This window comes from Oryzias latipes, chromosome 11 (assembly GCF_002234675.1).
Source record: "Oryzias latipes chromosome 11, ASM223467v1".
In the NCBI taxonomy this organism is placed as follows: Eukaryota; Metazoa; Chordata; class Actinopteri; order Beloniformes; family Adrianichthyidae; genus Oryzias; species Oryzias latipes.
The window spans coordinates 10,069,981-10,089,068 of record NC_019869.2 but is presented as its reverse complement, the minus strand read 5'-3'; the positions used below and the strand labels follow the sequence as shown (position 1 = coordinate 10,089,068).

At 38.6% G+C, this 19,088-nt stretch overlaps 1 protein-coding gene across 1 annotated transcript in view; it reads right to left on the bottom strand.

The window, feature by feature from the left end:
• Positions 1 to 19,088, bottom strand: part of vps50 (VPS50, EARP/GARPII complex subunit) — a 126,102-nt gene that overhangs the window by 36,208 nt on the left and 70,806 nt on the right. Inside the window, exons 20-22 of the mRNA XM_023959805.1 lie at positions 16,478 to 16,584; positions 15,485 to 15,606; positions 9,620 to 9,700 (exon numbers count right to left, since the gene is read on the bottom strand). Coding sequence (XP_023815573.1) covers positions 9,620 to 9,700; positions 15,485 to 15,606; positions 16,478 to 16,584 — 310 coding nt within the window. The remainder of the gene's footprint in view (positions 1 to 9,619; positions 9,701 to 15,484; positions 15,607 to 16,477; positions 16,585 to 19,088) is intronic.

Below are 19,088 nucleotides of genomic sequence, written 5' to 3'. Positions count from 1 at the left end.
CAAAATAACTGCTCCAGTTCTGAAAATCCACACTACATCTATTATTTTCTACATACATTTTTTGACAGTAACATCATTGATCTAGGGGCTGTTTAATAAATGCCCCTTTTGTTTGTATTTGGTCATTTTGAGAAAGAATGCAGCGAATCATACTTGTACTGTACCCTGGAATTAGACAGGATTTTTCTCTAAAGCAGAGATGTCTGAGATGATCTTCTTCAATTGTTTAGCCACAGTCAAATTCTACAACAATGCCGACTTGCAAGTAGAAAAATTTGTTGTGTATACTCCTTTGCAATAGTTGTGATGGCTTTTCTAAATGGCTGCAACTAAAATTATTTGATATCCCTAAAGATGAAACTAACATGTGGGTTCATTTTAGACAAAGTGCAGCGACACATGGGCTCTGTTATTAATCAAACAGCTTAAAAATTGACTAGAGTTTCATTACATTTTCAAGTTGAACCAAAAGAGTGTCTGACCATTCCAAAAGTGGACTTTTAGTGTGGAAGTGATTTATACTTTGAAAAAGATGTAAAACCTTTTTCTGGCCTCAAGATAAATTCTAAATCTAAATGTTTGTGCAGTTATTGTTTCTGTGTTTGAGAAAAAACAGAAGCTGATTTCATCTTTGTCCCAGACATGTTTTTCTATTCACTAATTATATATCTCTGATTATATAGATTTCCTTGCAGGGCTGTAGTTAAATTAAAGATGAAATTCAGCATCTGCTAGAATTTATGTATTTATTCACTCACTGATTGACAGAAGAAACACAGGTTGTTTTTTAACAAGGTTTTGCTGATGTGTCAAATTGTCAATCAGAAAAATGTTGTTGCACACAACTCCAACTACATTGAAGTAAACATGAAATGATTTCAGATTTCTGCGATAAAGGTTTCTTAACCCTTACAAAAATTATTTGTAAAAGGGCCAGACACAATTTAAGATCAAGTCAAAGCAACTAATGATTAATATATCTATACAATAAAACAACAAAAATTCCAACTAAATAAATAAAGAGGAAGTTTGTTTAAAACATCCTCAACTGAAGTTTGCCTCACTGCAGCATCAATAGGCTGTACTTTCCATCTGATTATAATTTTTCCCTTTAAACATATATCATTTGATTAGAAGTTAAAAATGCTACAATATTGCAAACATTTGTTTTAAAAACAGCTTTCTGAGGCAGAAAGGATAACCGACATGTAAACATTTAGTCAGTTTTATTACTGGGAAATAAAAACAGTTAGAAAAGTATGCATAATTGGTGACTTTTCAGCAATAACACAGCATTTGACTTGTGTCACAAAGTCCATAGTGGGATTAAAAACAGAAACACGGAATATTTGTCATTGCTAAAAAAGCTCTTTCATCCCTTTGAACATTTTTTCATTCAGTTAAATGTAAAGAAATGTTACTGACACTAAGACAGACAAAGAAAAATCCTTAAAACATAAGTAATAGACTTATAAACCTAACCTTGACCACCACAGATCATTTGTTTGTCAATTTGACAACATATAAAATAAAGTCTTTAGGTTTTGAAAACTCATTTCAATTTAAAATGTGATGGTTTTTGCACATGACTGTACTTTTTTATGGCTAATCCAGGGAGATTGCTATTTATTTTTTTAGATTTCTATCATTTTGGAAATAAATAAATGTGTCCATATCCTGTAGGTTTTTGTGTTATTATTCTTATTTGTGTGTTATTCATATTTACTTGAACTGAAATAACATTTGTTTCACATGTTTTATTAAATCCTACAACAAATGCATTAAATGTAAAGAAACAGTTGTTCTTTTTAACAAAAAAAACACTTTTTTAAAACTAACTGGATAAAGTGACAGAACGAATCTAATAATATGACAACTTTAACTTTTAACAGCCAATTTGAGAGCCTTTGTTTTTGGCTGCTGTCAATTGCTGCAACCAAAAATCAACAAGCAAACAACAACAACAAAAAAAACTCAACTTAACTTTAAAAGCCAAGAATAAAATTGTTCTTAGGTTCTCCAGGGTTGATTAAAAATAGATATAATGTATATTTTAAGGTATATAAATATCAACTAACCTAAAGACAGTTTTATGAATGTAGTAAATTTTTTGCAAAAGAAATATAACTTAACAGCAAATTACACAAGAATCTTTTGTTTTTAAATCTTTTTAACCGTCATGGCTTGTTTTTAAAAAGAAGCACAAAGAGACAAAGAATTTAAGCAGTTCTATTGAAATTAATATGTTCTCATGTTTTTTCAAATTAGTATCACTTCAGACTTGAAGTAGAAAGCAATTTCAAGGACAAACGAACAAAATCTAAAAGAACTTTCAAAGCTCAAAGAGAAAACTGTTAATTGGACGGCTTCAGAAAACTCACAGCTTGGTAATTCTGTAATCACACTCAACTGAAGGAGGCTTTAAGCAGGAAGATAAAAAGTAATCTCAGTCAAAGTGCCTCAATCTATCATGACTGACTGCTCACTCTTTAAATCCATTCCACAGAAATTTATATCCAAGTGAAATGGACTGACTGCAATTACTGTGGAGTGGATCCTATTGCTCCTCTCTGTCACACTGATCCTGGAAATTTTGTTTTCATTAGATAAATGTCAAATTGAATTAGGTCACTCATTTATTGTGCAGCGGTGCTTTACCACTTTGAGCCCATCTCAGGTGACTTTTCTGTCTCCCAGCTGCATGGATGCTCATCTGTTCTGCGACCACAAAACAACAAAGACGCCAAAAGAGAACTCTTTTATCGAGACACTTGTGCTGGGAAAGCTAATCAACAGCAAAGCCAAAAGGATGCACAGAAATGCAGTCAAGAATATACAAAAGAAGATGCTTTTTCACAGCTGTGTGGGAGGTGTGAGGAGTAAACTGCCAGGAGATGACAGGGGGAGTCAGACAGAAGGCTGAGTCACCCTGTTTGTGTTTGTGCGCTTTGGCGAGAACCCTGATAAAATCTCAATTACTGTGGTTTTCTGTCAAGAGCAAAATAAACAGTCAGACTTGCAGTTCATAATGCTCATCGAAAGGTATCCTGCTGCACTACAGAACTCTGCTGAAAGACAATTTACAGCTTTCTTACAGCTCAGGACAATATATGTTCTACAGAACGTCAGACCAACTGATGGGCAAATGGTTGCTCTAAGTTTTATGGGGTTAATAAAATCTATGAATTGATCTGAATTCAAGCTTAATAGATCAATAAGCGATCCATAAAAATAGAGGTTGATATTTCATCCCTGTCCTTTTCCGTTGACCTAACGCTACTCTCGTGAGATTTGGGGAGATCAAGCTTTAAAGCAATCATGGTGTACAACTGTAAAAATGCTAGACAGTTTACCGAATACAATCGGAAGGTTGATGGAACATTACTAATATCCTCTGATACATCAACAGTGTAAGTTTAACAATAACAGCAGTAAAGCCAAAGTCTGTAGCCTGATGCTAAGGTATAATAGAATTTCCCATAGGACGGCTAATGCTAACGTTCGTTTGAACTAAACATGCATTGCTGACTAAATTAACAGATTTATATCCTCGCAGGCCTGAATTTTCCAAACTCTTTTAAGGGAACATTGTTTTTTTGACCAAAGTAAAACGCCCTCCAGGGAAGGCAGAACATTTATTTTTGTAATAAGAGTCAGTTTAAAGCCTTTACAATGCTAAAAATCTGCATGTTTTTGTTGGAGCTTCTTCATTTGAAAAGTCGTGTATCACCGTATGAATGGCGTTAACAATCTCATTGGTATGTGAAACAGTATGTGAAACAAAACAAAAAAAGCAACAGCTGTTAAAATAAACTTTTTCCATATGGTAAGAGATTTATGTTTGTAATTTTTATTTTACTTCAGTTTTCAGTATTTCTTAAAGTTTTTTTTCATTTTTACCCTTTTCCAAAAAACATGTTTACAAAATGTACATATGAGTTTAAACCTCTTTTCATATTTTCTAGGTTTTTTTAATTTACAAATCTGTTTTTTTGTTCTCTTAAATTGGATCCAGATTAGATTCCGCACTCTAATCCCATTTCGACAACCAACTCTGATGCGCTGTGGTTGAACACTGAGAAAAGCAGTCCATCAGAAGGAGACATCTCAGTCACTCACAGGATTTGAGCTTTTTTGTTTGTTTTTTTTGGGACATTTTGACAGTCTTATAGACAGACATCATCTGACCAGATCTGTAATTATCAACACATCAAAAGAAGTGTTGAATAAAAGTGTTTTCACACCACTAATCCTCTCGCCTTTAAACGCATCTATTTGTGCTTATTTCTCACTTCCAGAACACTGCTGCGAACACCAAATCTATATTTGCACGTGGCTTTACTGCCAAACTGATGTACATTTCATAAACAACATACAGGCTCCTTTTAATAGGGTTGATTGTCATAAGCAAGTCCATCTAAGAAAAAATACACACAAATCGAATCAATTCATCACACAACTGGGGGGTGTTGGTACTGTAGAACAGGCGTCAGATAAAATTCTCAGCACACATGATCTTTGAGCTGTCGACAACCCGTGAAGTAAACACAAACAAACTGTTGTCTTTTTAGTCACACACACTGATGACACCAAGCAATACAACAGACTGCTTGTTTAACAAGTTAAGGTGCATGGAAATCACTGGACACACAGCTGCTTTGGAGGAGAAAATAGAGAAGGGAGGGGAAAAAAGGAGAACAGAGATGGAATACGATGGATGGCTGATAAAAAAGGTTAAGAAAAGTTTGATGACGTCTTTGGCTGGTTTAAGGAGCGAGAGGTGAAGGGTGAGTAAGAGCAGCAATCGCCAAGGAAATGAATGGGAGTTTCAACCGGATCACAAATTCTGTCATGGTATGGTAGGCATAGGGTGCCTTGCAAACATGTTTACCCCCATAAATGTTTTACCCATTTTTTGGTTTTGTGAATCACCATTGTAAAAATAAATAAATAAATAAAAAAAGACTTTTTTCACAATTTTTTTTTTTTGAAAAAACCTTTAAAGACCCACTCCGATCACCCTTTGATCTATTACAAAAGTGTTTTGGGTGGTCTTTTAATTAAAATATGCTGTTTTTAGCTAAAAAAAAAAAACCTGCATTGTTTTCTAGGACATAGTTTCTGCAGAGCGGCATGGGGTTCATTAGAAATTCACCTCTGAGTTGTGGGTGTGACAGTTGGCGCAGAGCAACCCTGTCCCCACTTCCCGTCACCCATCTGTTTCCACGCTCTCCCGCTTGATTACAGCCCCTCACTCCCCAAACCTAACATTACCGGTACAAAAAAAAAAATCATTTAGGAGCTGTCCAGCTGTATAGTTTTGATCCAGATTCCAGCTCAGATGAGGAAAACAAAGACGGACATGGATCTATTAAAGTAGATGCACCAGAATAGAGCAGAATTTTCTACATAACAAATTTAATCTTTTTCCAGCTACATTTTTTCCTCTGCTTCTGATTTACAACAATTAGAATTAAAAAACATTGAGAAATGCTATTTTTAAGCTTAATTTCCTCTATATATGCCCTCCATCTTCAGAAAAATGTTACAAGAACATGTTAAAAACACCAAAAGTACCAACAATATTTCTCAGAGTGGGTCCTTAATGTCAAAGTCAAAACAGATTTCTACTAAGTAATGCCAATAAAATTGTTTGCATAATTATTCATCCCGTTTTTAAATGTACTGGAATGATTCAACAACGGCCCTTCAATTTAATGACAATAGCCTCAAAATGAATGAAGGGAAGATCACCTGAGTGGTGAGGGTGTGTCTCAAGTGGTTGAGGTATAAAACACCAGTGTCAGAAGGGTCCACAGAGCGGTTGAGTGAGATTCCTGCCTGGCAACCATTACACCAGAGGAACACAACAAGAAACTCAGAGAAAAAGTTCTTGAAAAGTACAATTTAGGTTCAAATTAAATACAAATAAATTTGTGTATGAAAAAAAGACACATTTATTGACTCAGGAAGGCAAGAAAAGGGTAAAAGGTCCAAAGGGGTGAATACTTCTGCGAGGCTCTGTGACTGCACCCAGAAACTTCATAAGGGCTTTCCAGCCACATATTGGGATCAAATGAGACATTAGTGCAGACTTGTTTTTTAGGTAAACATCTCTGCCACTCCTCAGGATTTTCCAACCCTGCACATGTAAATAATTTACATGAATTAATCAGTTTCACAGTGCGTGCACTCCAAATGAAAATGTCAAACTCAGTCCAGCGAGAAGGTTTCAGAATGTAATGGAGAATTCGGCACATAAACTGGGGGGTGATCTTCTACTTTTTTCCTTGGGGAGTGGCATGTTCAAGCGGCAGAGTCTGGATGAGATGGAACCTCACCGGCGTTGGCGTGGGACTCTAAGTGATTAGTAGCTCATTGGCTTTAGAGTCCAACAGTTGCGAAAGCAAATCAGAGGAACAAAACCACAAGGAGTCGGCAGCTCCACAGACGAACAGCGTGCAATTAACTTTATAATATGTTTACAAATGAGGTCTTGCGTGTCACTATCTCTGGAGAGTGAGGGGATCTGTATGCAGAGGCTGGATTTACTATAGCCTGCATGCAGACACTGTTTTAAAATACCCAATTCAGCAGACTTCTGATCAGTTTCTGAGAGAGTTACAAAGAAAAAGGAAAAAAATATTTGACTAAAAAATAATACGCAGTCTGCAAGCTACACAAAAGCCTTGAGTAATCACGATTGTTGCCTTTAAGATGAACATTTTTTAATTAGATGCAATAATTTACAACTAGGAAAAGGGGAAATTAAAGGTGATCCATCAAAATTTAAGTTTTTTATGAGGCTGCAAAAGAGCCATGCCCCTGTTGCTGGCATAATCATCTTTTACCAGAGTAATGTGAAAATGTAATAAATGAATTTTTTGGCTCAAGCTGAATGAAATGATGTCATAAGGTATGAACATAACTGGAGTATCCCTTGTGCTATCCTAGGCACTTTAACATTGGGAGTTGGGTCATCTAGACCCACTAGACAGTGCGCTGAACCTTTTTTCTTCAATGATTTGTGATCTTCACTGGTGTCCATGGATTACATGAAATCTTTCCACCTTTATCCACCTTTGTCATGGTAGGGAGAACACGCCAATGTAAGGGTGGGGTCATCTAAGATAGCACAAGGGTTATGGGTGTGGTTAACAAAAAAGAAATCTTTGTTGCCAAGGAAATCCAAAGTCTACTTCGGCAAATTATCCTAAGAATAACATAGACCTGTTCATTGCCCCTAGGCGAACACAAAGGCGGAGGCAGAGGGGGACAGCAAGGGGTGTGTCAAAAGGGGGTGGTGAAGGGCAAGTAGCACCAGCAGGCCCTACAATGCTGCTTGCGGCATTCATTTTATTTTGCATGTTACTAAAATGCCTTTCATCAACAATAGTCTTGAGGTCTGAATACAAAGTCAGAGTGATGACGCTCATATCGTAGTCTCAGAAATGCAAACACCTCTCAGTGCGACCGTCCACGTTTTTTTCTTTTTTTTATCTGCAACTATTTGATGGTTTGAACAACTCAGCAGGCCGTCATCCACTCTAAAGCAGACTGCTGTGCAGCCAGGCGCATCAGCCAGTCTGACAGTCATCTGAAAAGAACTTACAGTCAGTTCCCCTTTAAAGTCACTCAGGTGTAAAAAAAAACACAGGTTACAATAGAAGGCAGTAAAAAAGTTTCAATTATTGATTGTCCTCTAAAAGTTGAAACTCTTTTCGTCAGGCCACCACCTACTAGCTAAGCTAAACACAACAGGAACACGGGGCTATGTTGGTTTGTCTCTTTTTATTTGGCAATTGCAAGGTTATAGATCGTAGAAGTAAAGCCTGCAAGACGGCAGTCAAAATACACCTTTATTCTAAAATGTGTCTGATTAAATAAGAAAAACAGAGCATATCTATTGTAAACGGATGATTTCTCCAGGTATGTGACCAGCTTTTAGAGTGCAATAGCAGTTTCCCATGATGCCAAATGTGAAAATGATGCCGTCTGCTCCCTGCTGTAACAAAGGTGTTGATTGTAGCACCAAGCAAAGGTGATGCTGCTACATGTCTGATGTGCTGCACAACATAATTAAGTAAAACGAACATAAACGGATTCATAGATTGCTGCTCATAGTCTTCAAGTGCATGTATTATTAATTGTGTAAACAAAACAATTGATTCTGGTATAAAATAGCGATGGCTTGCTCCTTTTGTCCATATTTTAAAAACAAACAAACAGATTGTTGATTTTATAACCCTCGCAGCAAAAGGCCAAGAAAATATCCACTCACATTGGTAACTTAAATTGACCTTAAAGGACATATCAACCTTTTTTTCTGACTTAAAAAAAATAAAACCTCTACAATGTTCACAATGCTGAGCAGTAAAACCCTTTCTAATAATCAGAACAAAAGGTTTAGCTTAGAGACAATAGGGCTGGATATCAGTGACAGGCGCTGAACCAGTATGATGTAGATTCACAAATGTAACCCTTGATTTGCAACCAATTAAAATACATTTTTCCGTTTTGAAACTTATATAAAATCAGTGGTATTTACATAGGAAAACCTGTTTTTGCATTAACTAACTTCCATTGACCTCTTCTGACACTAGACTGAGTGACCCCTCCCCCTTGCATTACAAACAGGAAGTAACCACTGGCTCCAGGAAGCCAAAATCCCCGTTATATTTGTCCGAATAACCAGTCTTGTTCTGCCACCTTTTTTCAAATGTTCTTGCTGATTCTAATGGTTTTTTTTCATATTTTTTCTTTAGTGCAAATATTTCCAGTTGCCATAGAAACAATGATTTAGACAGATTCGGACCAATCACTGTTAATTTAAAATGTCTGGCCCTAACACGGCGCCGTCCGTATTGTGAAAAAATGGCAACTGGATTGACTTCATTTCACTGGAGCACAAAGTACGGTAAGTTTTTCTATGGGTGACATCACTCTCAGTCCAGTTCTCATATGCAGCCAATGCTAAAGACTGCAGGTTACAATAGGTAGAACTTTCATTTACAATCAAAATAAACGTTAACTATCAGAAAATCTCGTTTTTGCAAAAAGAACCAGGAGATTGCATGGAAAGAAAATCCATTTGAAGACTTTATGGATCAATAATGCACTTTCTAAGTGAGAATCAATTCAATGAATTGCTTTCTTAATTCTAGCCTTAGTGACATCTTAAACAAAATTAAGAATTAATAGATGCACAAACATACAGTTTATTGGGGAAACCAGACTGAAAATTCGATTTCTGCAGACTGCGTCGCACTAATGTTCCTTGTATAACAGTACAGACAGGAAGAGTACAGCGGCTCATCCCAGACTCTGTCCTGTCCATGACACATGGGGGAGGGGTGTGTGGGTACAGGAGGGGAGAGGTGACAACTGGCCAGATAATGACGGCCCATAATGCATTTTGTGATGACACTATGGACTCTTAACAACATGATTACACACACACAACTGCTTCGGGTAGAGAAAGCTGACAGCCTAGAGCTAAAGAGAGAAGAGCAAACCCAAATGGAGTGAGTGCGCTCACGTCATACAGGTGATGAGGTAACTAGAAATGTAACGGAGAAAGATGGGAGAAGAGCCGACAGGATGAGCAGTTCTGCCTTACCATGTCAATGAGGCTCTCTTGGATCCGGTTCAGTGTGGTTCTCAGTCTGCTGCTGATGAGGCCCAGACCGGATGACTCATACTGTGGAAACACGCACACAAACTCCATGAGAAGCATGAAAAACAACTGGAACATTCCCTCCTTCTGTCACACACAGACAAAACACTCTTGGATTTTTGCTTCCAGATTACTTTTGCTCAAAAAGAGGAGGGAGCGCCTTCAAAAATCAACCACCAAGGTGACATTTTGGGGAGAAACAAAGACAGGGCATGGAGCCATGGAGAGGGTAATAGCAAGCGTAAGATCAAAGAGGATCTAACCCTCCTTGTGAGATGTGTCTGGGGTCACTTGCGAAAGCAAATAACACATCTCAAGGGCACCTATTCTGAAGAGAAGCATTAACACTTCAGAAAACACTCTTACCAGGCAATCAGGGCCCACCACCCTGGCAGTGGCGCCCTCTCTGCCACCACCCGGGGGCAAAGAGGGGCTCGGTACAGGCTATGGGTGGCAAATGAGAAGCAGAAGGGGGAAAAAAAAAGAAAGAATAACTCAACTCAACGTGAAAAGCCATGTGAGTAGAAGGTAGAACAGAACATTAAACCAGAAATGATTAAACAAAAACAGAACAATGGTACCGTAGTTATGACAGTTATACAATAATTGCTACACATTTTAAGCTTTCATTTAGAACTAAATAAGCAACTATTGTATTTTTTATGGTATAAGTCACATTTTTGTTATTGTTTTTTTTGCATAGTTTGACCAAGGGTGTGACTTCTACTCAGGTGTGACTTAAACGTGATTTTAATTTTATTTTTTTACAAATACCGTAGCAACAATCTCTAGAAGGCACTGTAGGTGTGTGTATCAGCATTTGCTACTGCAGAAGAAGAAGCACCGCTCTGACTTTCAACGGGTTTGGCTAAATGTTCCAAAGTGACACAAAGGATGAAGAATTCAATAGATTTAGTGGTTTGTAGAGGCATAAAGTGTTTAGTTGACTTGTTAGCGTGTTCTTAATGCTATTGTTATCCAAGTGATTGTTCATATTTTGTACCAATACACTAGATTCCTTCGATGGTGCATTAAGCTACATAAGCATCAATGTGTTATAGTAGTGAAACGTCCATACATTCAGTCTATTATTGTTATTTATTTTAGGATAAAATGTCTGTCCTTGTTTCTTTATTTGGTTACATTTCTGCTAAATGTGTGACTTACACTTCATTGTAACTTATATATGGAGTTTTTTTCTATTTATTATGCTTTTATTTGGCTGCTGCAACTTAAAACAACAGTAACTAGCAAACTGTAGTCATACAAATAAAATTAAAAAGCTTTTAAAAGGTTTATGATGGACTTTTTAAAATGACCCTCTTAGCTAAAGAATTACACTTTACAAGCTCAGCAGTTGTAGTTGTTGAGGTGTTTCTATTTTGTTTGAGTTTTTCACAGCAAACTGTCACCAGATTGTCTTGAATTTCACATAGATGATCACAAGCTTTGTTGAAATTCAAAGCAGCTTGTCCGGATTTGAAAACACTAACAGAGCTTGGCTGAATGTATAAAAGATTTTTAGAGTAGAGGGCAACATTTTTAGAGAAAAGAAACATCATAAAATATAAAATTCAACCCTAGTAATTTCTTCTAATTTTATGTTAGCTCATAGGTTATTTACTGTATCCAAAACTGGGCATTCATCTTTCTTTTTAAAACAAGCCACATATGACAGACATTTTTGCCGAACTGCTCTCTTTTTTCTGTTTTACTCCCTTTTTTCGCTTCATTTCCCCTCCCCTGTTACTACCACCATATTTCAAAACAGAGTTCCATCCATCCTTCATCCTTACCCCCCCCCCCCCCCCCGACATACACACACCCGCCATATTTTTGGTTTATATCCTTTAACTGTCTCTTCCCAAGCACAGACACCTGAGCAAAAAGATCCAAGTTATTCCCACAGGGTGGAACTTTCCAGAGTTTTCAAACATTAATCACTTTTTCCAAATGTGTGTTGGTAAATCTGCCTCTCTCAGCCCCCGCAGCTGAAAGCGCAGTTATTAATGCTTGTGAAGAATGCGCACGCAATGCGCATAATGCATCTTTAGCATAGGCTTGACACTGACAATAGAGCAGCTTTTTTCACTGATAACTATAGTTGTTTATCCTTTTCCATATTAATGCCATGCCATTAGTCTTCAAGCAGAGAAGTCAAGCGGCTCAATCTTGATTCCGGCAGGGTAAAAAGAGCAAAGTCTGGGTCAAAACACCAGCATATGCGCCGGGGCAATTTCCAGAAGCTCTTCAAAGATTCATGGAGGCATTAGCATTTTACTGTCGGTCTCTCTGAGTGAGATCTATTAATAAAAATGGGGGAGTTAAAGAAATTGTACTTTTAGAGGACTATAGCAGAGTCGGGAGAAAAGAGAAGTGACAGTTATGGAGATATGTTTGTGGGGAGATTGAGGGGTTCACAGAGACAGAGAAGCTTTCAAAGACAAGTGAGGTTGTGTGGAAACAGCAGAGCAAATTAGATTAAGGATGTGGCAGATTAGCATAGAGAAGCAGGAAGGAAAAAAGCTGACAAAATGATGCACAGAATACTTGGTTCAAGATAAAGTATAGACGCGTGCTGATAAATAAAGCCATAAATGTCAACATGCATTTAAACCGTGTGGGTGGAACCAGAACCTTTAGATTGAGACGCATGAGAAACGTGAGTCGCTGACAATTTAACATTTGTCAACCATTCACCGGCTCCCCCTCACGCACGTAAACATGCCAATAATCGGAATTAAAGAGGCCCCCACTGAGGCTTTTTCCTCCTTATCTCTTCATCTTGATGGGACAGAAGTCATTTCCATTTACCCTGGGGCTGGAAACGAAACAAACACTGCTTTTTCCCTCTTTGTGGAACACATATAAATGACATAATCGCCTCTATATTGACTTCTTTTGAGGGGAGGGGGGGGGGGGGGGGCAGTGATAGACAGAAAATATGGAGGCTCTTATTCAATGTCAGACTAAAATATTCAATAAGCGTACAGACATCCATCTCGAAAGACAATAAAAGCAATTTTCTTAGCAAGGCAGAAGTAATATTATTCGGCTTCAGTCCACAAGTTACAGTCAGTGCCACAAGTGCAAAAAAAAAATTATAAACTAATAAAGCGCTCAGCAACACCATAAAGAGCAGCATCGCAGTCAATAAAAACAAATATCTGAATGGTTTGAGGGCTAAAGCTGACGGAAAGTTACATCTCTAGATTATCTACGCAAAAAGCACAATATGCCACATCATACAAACACCTATTGTTCCGTTTTTGCTCCTTTCTTTGTTTCATGAGGTATTTTTATCTTTTTTTGGGAAAACACAAAGACCTGAACTCCAACATAAGACAAAGATGTTTCCATTATCCTTATTTCAGTCCTATTCTCCTGACCTTTTTGCTGAGGTTTAACTGTTCCAAATGGGATTTTCAGATATATTGCATGGGATTTGTATCAAGTGCTTTAAAAATAAGGTTTATTATGGCCATGCATATTGTTTATATTTAAAACACATGCCCTCGAATCACTGTTTAATGGTTAATAGTAGGGCTGCACGATATGAGGAAAACTCGCGATATGCAATATTAGTGATCAATATTGCGATGACGATATAACTTGCGGTATATGAACAAATAGCAGAACAACAAAAAACATAATTTCTATTTCACTGAAACTTTTTCAAAATTATACTCCAAATGACCCTTGTCTACATAGTACATATGTACATCTAACATAAAAGGGCTCCATTTGATTGGTCAACAAAGTGAAGGGTTGCATCTGATTGTTCAAATGCATAAATGGATTTATCTAATTCGTTAAATACTTCAAGCTGGCATAAGATTGTTTCACCACATTTAAGGAAACCATTTATTGGAATTTTCGCCATCTTTTGCGATATGCGTATTGAACAGCTTGATCTTGCAATAACGATAAAATTGCGATATATTGTGCAGGCCTAGTTGATAGGATAATCAGGCTAAAATTCAGCGATGAGAACTCTAGGTATTAATTTGTATTACAATGTTCTTTTGGTATATTGTTATTCATCTTTCACAGTCACATTTCTACAGGATATTTTGCCAAATACAGTTTTTTTTTTTTTTTACAGCGCACTGTGTTCTGCAACCTGATTGGCTGAAAACCTGGTCAATAAATCTCCACCGTGCCGTGTCTCCTGTACAGAATGCATAAGTTTCCCAAATTGACAGATTTTGGTGGCGAGCAGATCTTGGTCTTCATTCTATAATACTGGACTTGGTTTTCTGCAAAGATTTGAATTCTGAGATTAAACAAGATAGAAACATGCAAAAAGTGTGTAGTGAGGGGTTTTACACAACATTTATTTGGATTTGACCTCACATAACATGCCAACTTTCCTTTTAACGCCAGAGTGTTCTTCCGTTCTCTGCTATACATAGTGCAAATGCTGCTTGTTGTGAAATGCATGAATTATTATTCCTTTTATTTCAGAATGCCAACATTTCTTTTTAGAGTAAGTTGGTAAGTTTAAAGCTTTAGTCACACCTGCCCTTATGGGTGTATACGGGGGGAAAAAAAAGGCAAACCTTTACAGGGTAAGCAGGTGCCCGTACAAAATAACAAGGCCGTAGATCACTCTGTGAGCCCGTAGAGAGAAAATGTTCCAGCACTTTTTTTCTACGGTCATGCTGGGGTCAATGGCTCTGACTAAACACTTTAACAACACACAAGGGTGAGAAAGGGTGATGTAGGTAAGACGCAGGCATGTAGTATGGATTTTTCATTTATTCGACTCCCTCCTAAATCTTACAGAATGTGCACAAAGTGTGTAGCCTCACTGTTAAAAACGAGGAACCTTTAGTGTGGACATCCTATGGGCCCCTATGGGTATTTGCATATTCCCTGTTCACCCTGTGCATGCAGCATTTGCACAGTACTTGCACCTTACTTGCAATTTCAATATCCTGACAGATACTTCACAATACACTTCACCACAAGCGTGACAATGTTACAATTGTATGACATCTAGGGCTGGACGATATGAGGAAAACCCGCAATATGCGATATTAGTGATCAATATTGCGATGACGATATAACTTGCGGTATATGAACAAATAGCAAAACAAACAAAGCAATTCCATTTCACTGCAACAGTTTAATTTATATAAAAGTCAACATAACTATAATTATACTCCAAATGACCATCGTCTACTTAGGAGGCAATCATCTAACATATAAGAGCTCCAAAATAATTAAAAGAGCTCCATCCGACTGGTCAACAACGTGAAGGCGTCCATCTTATTTGCATTAATTTGATACGTTAAATACTTCAAGCTGCCATAAGATTGTTTTAGTACATTTAAGGTTACCATTTATTGCAATTTTCGCCAACTTTTGCAATACGCGTATTGCACAACTTGATATTGCGATAACGATAAATTTGCTATTTATTGTGAAGACAAAGGGAACTGTAGGACACGCCTCCGTCCCCCCTTAAGATGCAGCCCTTCCTCTCTTCACGGGCCCCAAAACAACCCAAAAACCTGCAGCACCCACAAGGGTCAACCCCAAATTGGCTGCATGTGACTAAGGTTTAAGTCATCAAATCAACTAACTTTAACTTATATAAACTTTCAGCCAATTTGTTGGGTTCATAGGTTTGATTCCACGAGTAAAAGGTCACTATGTTGAGTTCAGTAGGTTGAGCAATTCCAGCATTTTTTTAATGCCCTTGAAGATGAAACCTTTAAGGTGTAAAATATCTGATTAACAAACAATAACCAATAATAAGACTGTGGACAAAGAAAAGGCTATAGATACTAAATACTGTACCATATCGTTGCGTCCAAAGAAGGTGTACACAGCGTAAAGGTAGTAGTCAAAGAGCTGCGACACACAGTGGATGACATCGAAGGCAATTGGTTTGAGGATGTTCATCATCTGTATGTATTTGCCTGTGTGGGATGAACACAAAGAAACGCCCGTCAGTTTACTAAACAGCAAAACTTGTGTTCATATAAAACTTTCATCAGTCAATACGAGCTGAACAGGGAGACTGGACCCACAGCCTTCAGGGTGGAACTTCAGCAGAACTGTGTTGCATTTGCATACAAAATGTGAGAATTTAATTTAGCAGACAAGTAATAAAAGTTACATATTCAGGAGAACAGGAGTGTAACAAGGTTACCGATAAAGGGAAATAAGCCAACTACATCTTGAAGCTCTGTGTTTTTCTCACTTTTTACGCCCCTTCGCTTAACTTCTATACCAAGAAGTCAGGGTTCAACCTAACTCCATTGCAGTCCTGCTGAGACGGACTTTAACAGGGAATCAAACTGTGTGTTTTTCTTCTTAAGAGTCTCGCTGCGTGGACCTAAATCAATAGAACCGCCTGTGTTCAATGCTAGAAGATTTATTGATTCCCAAGGAAACGGGGAAAACATAATATTTCTGTTGTTCTGTCTGAAAGTTTAAAAATAAAAGAGGAGAAATGTTTCATTTGAAAATCAGAAACCTTTACTGCTTCCACTGAAGGGCATCAACCAGAGTTTACTGAATCTAAAAAAAAAATGTCAGGCCCCTAAAATCCAAGAGAGGTGTTTCTGAATGACCTCATCTTCACGCCACAAAGCAGCGCATTGGAAATGGAGGTCGGAGCCAGGGTGAAGGCTAACCATTACCACCGCAGCTCAGTCACACAGCTACAGAGCCTCCTGATTGCCATCATTTCCTTAATTGCTGAGTAAATTAAAATCTCTGAGGGCCAGAGGAGATGAGCCTTGGCTCCTGTGAAACATGGGTTGTGTGTGCGAGTGCAGGACCTACCGACAAGCCGAATGACGTTGAGGGTGGTGTTGGTGAGGATTGGAGCATTTGCCTTATTAAGACAGTAGTCAGACTTTCTCTTGCTTCTTATAGTGTCTCGGGATCCACTGGTGCGTGCATGGAGCGACGAAACAAGAGAAAGAAAGCATAATTGAAAAAATAAACAGACTCAGTGATACTTGAAATCATCTCTGAACCCCTGCGAACTCGAGTTCAAAACCTTTAGTTTGGGTCTAAGTGTTCTAATTGGTCAATCAGGACCAGTTACACACAGCAGGACATTCACATGGACCCCCGTGGTGAAGCCTCTGAACTGGTCATTACATCCCTGACACCAAACCTATCTTGAAAAATTAGTTGGTGGTCTTTCTGGATCGGATCATGCAACCTTTTTAATAATCAATCATTATCACCTCTAAGTTATATAGAGTGACTGGAAGGTGATGCATCAAGTGTGTCGGAGGAATGACTAGTAGTATTTAACCATGGGATTTAACCCTTGTGTGGTGTTCATATTGTTGTTACTCAGCCAGTGTTCGTGGGTCTGGTGGACCCGTTGCATGTTGTGGTTTTTAATGCCTCACAATCAAACACTTTGATGTTAAAATACTCGACAGATGTTTACCTTATCCATTTACAATCAGTATATTTGGTTAATTTTTGCCCTTTACCTTTGTTAGATCACATTCATAACTCATTATTTAAAACGTGATAAAGAAAATCAATTAAAGTCAAGATATGAGTGGAAACAAATTTTCAAGTGAAGCAAGGGTTTTCAAAACTACTGACTTTTATTTATTTGAACACAGAAACTGAACCCATTCAGGTGCACAACACAAGCTGAACACATAGAGTAAACCTATTAGTCCAGACAACACATCAGCCCCATTGAACACATGGCCTTCTAGCCACTAGCCTATACAACACATGGTCCTGGCTGCTGACGGCTGGGTGCTGATGGCTTCGTTTTGGAACTGGCTGATGCTCAATCTAAATGGTAAATGGTAAATGGCGTATACTTATATAGCGCCTTTCTTCCAACAAGGACAAAACCCTTTACAATCACAGACCCATTCACCCAGTCACACACATTCACTCACACATTCAGACACTGGTGGCGGCTCCGCTGCCAAACACAGGCGCCCGCCTACCACCAGAGGCAAGGTGGGGTTCAGTGTCTTGCCCAAGGACACTTCGACTCATGGGCGTGCAAGGCGGGAATTGAACCTGCAATCTTACGATCATGGGCCAACCACCCAACCGCTGCTCCACAGCCGCCCCAATCTAATCATCTTCTTCAGAGTCACTGTCAGACTCTGAATTTTCAGAAATGTGATCCTCTAATTCTGAAACCTCCTCTTCTGAATCGTCTCCCTCTACATCATCATCAAAAACGTCACTCTCTTCTAAAATCAATTCCAGGGCCCTCTGCGCAGAAAGCTTTTTGGCCATTTTGATCAGTTGTGATAAGAAACCACACTGGCAAAGCTATATTTAACGTGTCCCGCCTCCAATTTGTAGCAGATAAAGAGCGAAATATTAAAGATTCCCGCAAGAAAGTCAAATGGTTAAATGTCAAATGTGCGGGAGAACGAGAGCAAACAGAGTTGATTCTTGAATTATTCTAACAATGTTGCAACCTTGCGCGGGAACCGCAGGTGCAGAAACAGAACTCACATTTACAGTGAAAATTTCTCTCTCTGCCACTCTCTCTCTCTCTTTCTCACTGGTCACACACACACAGACACACTTACACACACCCACACACACACAGCAGGCCCAGACAGGTGGAGGACAGAGTGTAGGTACATAAAACATCAATTCCCACACTTCTATTAGCCCTGGGTCCAGTGGACCCGAACATCTTATATGTAATATAAATGTGTTGGGGGGGTATACGGTGTGTGGTCATTAAAAATGTATTCTGATATATGTTCTTCACAGAAAATGAGCCAAGGCCAGTGAGTCTGAGTTTGAAAAATTAATTAATTGTATAATTTTTCTTTTGATAAAAAATGAAAACGGGTCCCACAGACCCGAACACCACATAAGGGTTAAAAATGAAGAGTCTGACTAATGCTGCATTAACACAAAACACACTTTGTGCATCAGGGGCGTCAGGTTTTGATGTAAATTCAATGTACTGACATGATCTAAGGTTCTACAGCGTGATCTGGGCATCGGCCGCAGCACGGCAAGAAACTCAGATTTGGGCACGTGGCGTTATCAGTGACTCCATCGAAGGGTAGAAAAATAAATCACACGTGGCTGCTTGATGCAAGCGTTTTCTTCCTGAACTTCCATCCGTTTTTTAACTCGGTGGGGCCGTGCGGGTTGCTGTTGGCTGGCCCTGTTACTGCTGGGCGAAGGCGGCATACACCCTAGACAGCTCGTCAGCGATCGAGGCCGCTTCAACCGGGCCGGTCAGACCCTAAAGCTAGCATTCCCTAGCTCCAGCTTCATTTGACAGGGTAGCGCAGTGGTTAGCGCTCTTGCGAGGGGACCTTTCTGTGTGGAGTTTGCATGTTCTCTCCGTGCATGCGTGGGTTTTCTCCAAAAACTCCAGCTTCCGTACAAAAACATGCGTCATAGGTGAATTGGTTACTCTAAA